Source organism: Arachis ipaensis, chromosome B05 (genome assembly GCF_000816755.2).
Source record: "Arachis ipaensis cultivar K30076 chromosome B05, Araip1.1, whole genome shotgun sequence".
Classification (NCBI taxonomy): domain Eukaryota; kingdom Viridiplantae; phylum Streptophyta; class Magnoliopsida; order Fabales; family Fabaceae; genus Arachis; species Arachis ipaensis.
The window spans coordinates 7,324,529-7,333,124 of record NC_029789.2 but is presented as its reverse complement, the minus strand read 5'-3'; the positions used below and the strand labels follow the sequence as shown (position 1 = coordinate 7,333,124).

General features: G+C 35.5%; 1 protein-coding gene across 1 annotated transcript in view; it reads right to left on the bottom strand.

Annotated features, from left to right (window-relative positions):
• LOC107642734 (cytochrome P450 81E8) overlaps positions 1–8,596 on the bottom strand; it is a gene marked incomplete in the record, with an annotated part of 17,236 nt that overhangs the window by 1,078 nt on the left and 7,562 nt on the right. The window contains 1 exon segment of the mRNA XM_016346195.2: positions 1,274–1,798. Coding sequence (XP_016201681.2) covers positions 1,274–1,798 — 525 coding nt within the window.

Sequence of the window (8,596 nt, the reverse complement as noted above, 5' to 3'; positions counted from 1 at the left end):
TTAAAATTTGATAAAAAAATATTACTTAAAAATGTCTTTTTTTTTTAAAGTTCACTTAAAACAAATTCTGTATTTTGTAAAGATGAAGCATACTATACATGTTTATTTTGTGAATTTTAGTTATTACTATATTTTCAGTAGAGTTTGCAATCTACTCCATGATAATTAATAAAGGTTATGAATATATTTGATAAAGAACTTTTTACACTACTTAGCACAGAGTCATAGAATACTTCAATGAATAGAATCATATAGGTTATTTTTTTAAGAGATATATATGTTTACGAAGATACTTTATATGAAAAGAATTATAAAAAAAATTATAAATTATTAAATAAAATATATTCAATAAAATATATTAAATTATCTAATATTTGCAATATCATCATTTTCGTCATTTTCACATTGACGTGAAGATGTCATTATGGGATAATACTCTTATTCTATATTTATCTAATCTAAGCAACCCTTCATGAAGAGGTGCATAGTAGGAAATAACTGAGCCAATATACTAGCTCTGACCATGTCAAATAAATACATAGTCCAAGGTAGTGATAGATGGGACAGAAACACAGGGACCCGCATAATTAAAGCAGTAGTGTTAAATTGGACTAACATTAAATTAAGCATTTGTATTACTCTAATATCTTTTTTTGGTTTGAGAAAACTCTTAAAGATGTTACATATTTTAGGAATTTTTAAGTGTATTAGTATATTGGTGTTTTAATAATTTTAAATATTAATATATCGTTATATTTAAAAAAATTCTATATTTTATATTTAACTAATTAAAAGTTGCATCTAATGAGTTTGTTATATGTGACTTGTTTTCTTACTTTACCAAAAAAGTAGATTTAGTTAGGTACTATTAATAAAATATTTAAACATTCATTGTTTGTGTGTATACTCTATACTGAAATCAGTATACTATTAATATTAACAACAAAAATAGTGTATAAGTGACTAGATTAAGCATAACTATATATATACGAATATGGATATCATTATATCAACATTGGAAGACGCCGACCTAGTCAACGACGTGGACCAATCAATAAACATGCTATTGACTACCACATGTGCAAGCCCACTATCATTGATTTATTCAGTTGTTTATCCTCTTTTTATCGTATAAACTCGTCCTCATCCTATAATTATGAGGTTGCAACTTGCAAGCTCACCGTAAAGTTGAAGCAAAAGGACTATGCAAACCATGAACCGCAATAATAATTCGTCAATAAAATAAAACAAGGGAAGAATAATAGAAACTTACCATAATAAGTCCTTTGATGATTTGATCTGTGTAGTACTCAGGATGCGACTGTTGCTGAGTTAAGAGATGATCAATCATGGTGTTAGTGTTTCTCTTGCCATTGCGATGTTCATCAATAAGCCCTTGTAAAAAAGAATCAGTTCTGTTACTAATCCTCTTTAATTTGTTCTCCAAACCATCAAAATCGAACCATCGAAGCACTGATATGAAATCTCCAGGGTTGTTTGCTCCTCCCAAAGCCACCAACTCCTTGGTTATTGCTCTGAATCTCCTTGCTTCTTCAACATCAGTGACGTCACAATCCTCACCGTAGTATCGTTTTCCAGAAACCATTCTCATTATAGTGTTGAAGGTCATTTCCGACAACTTAGATCTGAGCTCCACTTTGTTAAAGCCGTTGGAACATTCCTGAGCCAGCTTCTGCACGAGCCTCATGATCTCGTCTCTTCGGATTTCCAAGAACGAGTTGATGCGGTGCGTTGAGAGAACCTCAAGCGTTGCGATGCGGCGGAGGTTGCGCCAGTGATCTCCGTAAGGGGAAAGCACGAGGGTGGTGTTGTTGTAGCCGATGTACTTTCCAGTGAGAAAGTGAGGACGGTTTGCAAGAACGATGTGCCATATTTTCGTGACAGCTCATAGAAAGCGCGGTGGAATGGTTGTTTGAGTTGGTGTAGGTTTCCAATTAGGGGAAGATATGGTGGACCTGGAGGAAGGTTTTTTAGTGCTCTTGATTTGAATAATAGCTTCAAAGTGAGAAGGAAGGAGATTGTGACGAGTGAGAGATATAGGAAAGTGGACATGATTATTGAATTGCTTCCAGTAGTGTTTGGATAGTTTCGGCTAGTGTTCGATTTTATAGAAAAAGACACCTGACACGTCACCCTTTCTGCGGCTTACATGCAATGCCTGAGCTTGCGTTTGTGCTTACGTCATACTCATCATATAAGTTCTTGGGACTGGAGAAGGAGGAAGGAAAAATCCACGCTGTTTTCTTCCTTTATAAAAAAACCAATGATTTAAGAAAAAAATAAAAGAAAAATACTTTTAAAAATAGTATCAACATTTATATCTTTGACCAATTTAGAGTAAATTTTTAAAGTAGTCTTTTAAATTGGGTTTTTATATTAATATTGTCTCTCAATTTTTAATAGTATTAAATATACTTTTTAATTTGAATTTTGGACGACATATAGATTCTTCTATCCAATTCCGGCATGAATCAGCAGGCAGAGCGTTGACCTGACGCTGCCAGCTCCACGTAAGACGTCTAAAATGATCAGTTGACGTGGAATACGCTCTAAAATTCTCCAATTTAGTCCTTGGCACCAATCATAAACCTTAAACGTAGTTCTTCTTTCTTCATTTTTTAATCGTTTCTTCATCATGTTATAGTTCTTCTACTTCTATTTCTTCTTCTTCATCTTGCCATCGCTATTGCGGCCATAAGTGACAGTCACGTTTCAGGAAGGTCGAATCACTCCTCTACGATGAAAAAGTGGACAAGGAACAATGTGCGAAACAGGCGTGGACCAGTTTCGGAGTGGTGCGGATGTGGGTGTCGGTCGGTCCTTCGGTGGTCAGGGACAAATGCGCATTCTAATAAGCTGTTCTTCGAGTGTCCAAATTATAATGTGAGTGCACTAACTTTCTGAAATTTTAAGTATTGTTGATTTGAGGTTAATGATTGCTAAGCTTGATGTATATTTGAAGACTAATAAAAAGAATTGATGCGGTTTATTTGTATGGAAGATTCTGTACAAGATGAAGTGCCGGTGAAATCTGATGAAGAAAATAAAAATGGTGAGATGAAGATGAACATTGCATAGAGGGTGGGTAAATTGGAAGCAAATACAAAAAATGTAAAAGTGATTATCAAAGTACTTGGTTTAGGATTTTTAATATTATGTATGTTTGTGTTAATGTTGGTGTTGAAGGTTTGAATAGAATCAGTCCTGCAGCACAGAACCATGATATTAATGTAATCTATTTTATAAACATTGTAATTGATATAAGGTGGATTTTGATGCATCAAATGATTGTGCTCTTTGATAGGTTGTTTCTGTGGTTTTATTTTTGTAAATGTAATTGAACACACAATTATAAAATGGATAAGCTGCAACAATAACAATAGCTAACATAAAGTATCATTCATAACTGATCCACAACAACATTAGTTCATATAAAGTTATGCAATAATACAGTGATGATAATAACAATAAAAAAGATACATAGCATTATTTTAGCTATTTTTCGGTAACCTAATTACAATAATATAGTTGCAGAGAAATCTATAAATCACCATGAACAAACAAAAAACAAATAGAACATTGTCATAATTGTTTCACAAAATAACACAAACTTTCATACTGACATCTTAAATTTATGGACATTAATCACTTCTTTCTTGGGGTTTTGAATGCTAGGGTGGGCACAAACTTAAGGAAGCCTGCCAACTGTGTTGCGGTAGCATCACTAGCTCCCTGTATTGGATTCAATGGTGCAGACCCTGTTGGAGGAGGTGACTTTCTTCTAGGTGGCAGTTTTGCAGGTCTAGTTGGTGTCTTCTTCTTAAGTGGATGATTCTGCAGTGCAAACAACAGTCATCAAAAACAGTTATAGAAATTAGAATATTTCAAATATTAAAAAGATACTTAGCATTATGATACAATAACTTTTGGGAGTCTTCTGCTTTAGAGTATGATGGCTGAGATAGATCAATCTCAACCTGCTAGACATCTACTTCCACAAGAGGGGTAGGATCAGCGGTAGCAGAAGCTGTTGCAGTTCCAGTTCCTATTGCAGTTACAGTGGCACTTGCAGTAAGTTGCACTAGTACTAGTTGTTGTAGCATTTACAGATGCAGTTGCAGTAACATTTTAAGCAACATTCTTAGGGTCCTTTGCAGCAGCCTCCACAACTTTGGCAGCAGCAGCAGCAACAGCAGTAGCTTCTGCAGCATCGGCATCCCTCTTTTTCTGACATCCTCTTTTTGTTTGACCTTTCAGCAGACAATACTTGCAAGTAAATGGTCATAGCTGCCTCTTCAAAGTGGTAGTTGGCTTTGATTTCTTATTAGACTATGTCCTCCTTCGTTCGCATCCTTTTTTCTCTTGGTTTGGAGCTGTCCCGATTTTCTCTTAACCAATGGTGCCAAAGGTCTATTGTTCTCAAATCTTTTCCATAATTGTTGGCCAGGTAAGGGGTTGATGTGGTAACTGTAAGTGACTTTGTATAACTCCATAGTTAATAGCTTGTGATAGAAATCTTCTGGATGCTTGTTCACTTTAGCAATAGCAGCACAAGCATGAACACACGAGATTCCTGCAATAGTAGTAACGATAACCAAATTTTCACTAAGTGATTAGACATTGAGTACTTATATTAATGGCTAATCGATTAACCAGCCAAGCATATTGGTATCTAAGTAATCATGAAACTCGTACCATAAATATGGTGAATAAGTAATTGGGTAAATAGGCAGAGTAAACAACTAATGAACTTATGATAAATTTGTGATAAAGATTTAAAGATATTACAAGTTAGCATCCAAAATTGGCAAGTACATAGCCTTTTTCTCAAGTCAACTACATGGTTTGTAAGGTGTCCATGTACTTCGAACTTCTCATAGCCGGTGTCTCCAGTCCAAATTGGTTGTCAGTGTTTATATTGCTTCCTCACCTTCTCAAGTATGCTATTGATTACTGGAGAAAATATCCCACATGATTATTAAGCTTCACCTTATTTTTGGCCATTGTCCTCATTACAAACATCCTCACCTCTTCAAGCAATGTGATTATCGGCTTTCTCCTAGCTTTCTTTATCTTTGCATTGAATACTTCAACGTGTGTTATAAATTGAATCTAATTTTGGCCTGTGACTGAACTATGATCTTGTCCAAGAATGTGTTGGCCATTTTTCTAGGTATGTCCATGCATCCGCATTAAGCCGCGTCATCTTTTTTCTGTGTTCCTTGAACTTTTCAAAAGTAGTGGCATGTGCACAGTCCCATAATAAGCCCCATAGCTCTAGATTTTTTCACTGTTTATTAAAATTTCTCCAAAGATGCCATACACAGAATCGGTGATGTACATTAGGCATCACCTCCTGCACAGTATGAATCAGACCCTGCAACCCAGAGTTTAATGCATACAATTAGGCATTCATATCCATTAATTGTTGCAAATTAGAGTGCATAAGTATTCATAATTGTGACCCATAAATGTTCCTCACATTGGGTTTCACTCACCATAACAATCCCTCACATTGTTGTTCACTCACCAGAAAAGTCCCTAACTTTTGTTATCGTGCAACTAAACAAGTCCTTTTAACATAGCAGTATCAACTAATATGATACAGTGCATCCATCATAGTAGTAGCAATTAATATGATACAGTAGCAACTAATATGTACAAGTCCTTTAAACATAGTAGTAGCAACTAATATGATATATCATCATAGGCATAATAAGTTAAATACCTTTTGCATGTCAGAAATAAAGCACCAATTATGTGTTTTGTAATCTCCCAAGTCTTGGTGCAACAATTCAAGAAACCACTTCCAATTTATTGTGTTTTCAACCTCCACAATTGTCCATGCAATGACGTATATGTGATGGTTAGCATCCTGCGCAACAGCTGAAAGAATTTGGCCTCCAAACATAGTCTTTAGGAAAGCTCCTTCAAGTCCAATGAGTGGACGACAGCTAGCCCTGAAGCCATTCTTGCATCTACTTAAACAGACATACATCTTATCAAAAATCACCTCACCGTTTGGCTGCGAAATAGTGCAAATCTGAACAGTTGAACCCGGGTTGGTTTTCAAAAGTGTCTCCCCATAGTCCTTTACCATTGCATGCATATTGTGCCTTTTCATCACCATATACAAGATTTCTAGCATCAGATAGTGTCCTTGAGATTGAATTCCTATTCAAGACAAATCATACTTAGTCTTGAAGAATGTACTAGCATCACAATGTCTAAAGTTGGGATATTTTCTCACTTTTCTCACTAATTTACTAGCAACCTAGTTTCTGACTTTCTGTTGGCTGCTCTGTTCTTGTCCTCTCTCGCACAGGTATGATCATCTCTGAATGTCTTCACTTGCCAACAAGTATCATCACAGTCCTTGGAAGCAAAAATAACCCAGCTACATTCCTTCACCTTGCATATCGCCCTTAACCTCTTCCTATCATTCTTATTGAATCGAATACACCTTTCCTCCTGAATGGTGTACTCCCTAACAATCTCTTTAAAATCCCACATGGTATTAAACTTCATTCCAACCTCTAAATGTACTTCACCAAACCTAGCACCCTCCCTAAAAACTGAAAACACCTCATCAGATCAGACCTCTTCCTCTAGTTCATCTTCAAAATCGGGTGGAGTATTCATCTCCAACGAATGCCACGAGTTGGCACCATTAGAATCAGTTCCAGAATCATAGGTATCATAATTATCCGTCCTACCACCTCCCATGAATCTAAGATCTACTTCAACATCCTCTACAAAAGCATCGTCATCAACATATATCTGCTCCTTATCCTTACTCTTGCCCTTATTATTACCTTGTTCATCACTTTTTTTGTTGTTTTCTTTCTACTTTTTAGCTTACATGAAGGAATAGGGTCCCCAACACATGAATCAGATGAGTTGTCTTTCCTAACTGGTTTATAGGGCTCATCTTCTGAATTCTCATAAGAATTAGAGGAGTCTTCATCAGAGGACAACAACATTACAGGTATCTTACTACCTTGAGACTTTTTCTGACCCTTTGTGCAACCTACTCCAGTAGCAGACCTCAAGCAATACCTCTTGTTCACTTTGGTTTGAGTTGGTTTGGGGGCTTTCTTAGTCTTCTTTTTCAGTATTTGTTCAGTAGGCACCGTAATTGAGACTTTAACCTCCTGCTCCCTAGGTAGACTAATATTAACAGTAGGAGTCTTTTTGGCATTTGGATTGGCACAACGGTGTGGGATGGATGTGCCATTTTTCTTTGTTTGTTCTCCAAGATCCCTTACTTGATCATCAACATATATCATAACCTCCTTCCCTTGCATCAGTTCAAGTGATGAAACCTCATGTTCATAAATATATCAACAAGACCTTGGTTTTGTGAACCCATCCGACATATCTCTCTTAAGTCTGCATCAGTGTTTAACTTTCTCAAACCTTCCTCTATGCTCTTTCCATATACAAGCCACCAACCTTTCTTCATTCTGTCATAACCTAGCTTCTTAAAATAGTTTCTCAAATAAAATACATCCAACCTATCCACCTCAACATCACTCAGACAGCTTCTATTATCAGGATAGTACCTCATCTTTCCATTAACACCCTTTTCAAAAGTTCCTCCACGATGAAACATAATGTCCAATACTTCATCCATCTGCAAGATATATAAATAAACAAATTAAACATATGCAGCACTAACAGTGTACCACAACTCCACCTGAGTATCATTAATGGAAAAATCTCCTATTTCATAAATAGAAAAACAGAGCAAACCAAACCTCATGTTAACATAGTAACCACAAAAAATCTAACAGCATAAAAATCTCAAAAAACACCAAATGCAAATGAAATCACCTCAAACAACAACTCAAGTGAAGAACCATCAATGAGTACCCAAAAAAATAAATTAGATTTTAATTCGTAATAGTATTGCTAACCTTTTTGATATTCACGATGATGGTACCCTCTGGTTCAGCAACTTTCTATGGTTGGCGTCCTTCCTTCTCCTACCAACGAACTCAAAAAATCGGTAAGGTGAAGGTGCTCTACTATGATGACATTCTCTAGAGGAAGAGGAGAAGAAACGTTTGAAGAGAAGAAGAAAAAATACTTATGAATGATCACCCTTGCCTAAGAAATCTTTCAATACCCCTGCATGACATTATGACACCGTTTTGCTTCAGTCCTCCCTTACAAGCAAAACGACGTCGTTTCAGACGTTCTACGTGGAGCTGGCAACGCCAGGTCAGCGCTCCACCTGCGATGCTGACTAATGCTGAAATTAGGTAGAAAGATTTGTATGTTGCTCGGAGCTCAAACTGGAGGGTATATATAGTGCAATTGAAAACTGAGGACAATATTAGTGTACGAGCCTAATCTAAGAGACCACTTTAGAGATTTATTTAACCGATTTATCTGATTCTAAAATAATTTTATAATTTATTTTAATTTTTATTATTTAAAATTATTTAAAAATAATCATAAAAATTAATAGTTTAAAAAAATAAAAAACACACGCATATTAATGTTATTAAATCTCAATATATGTAAATAATCAAATTTATTTTATTATAAATTAAAATTTAAGATTAAA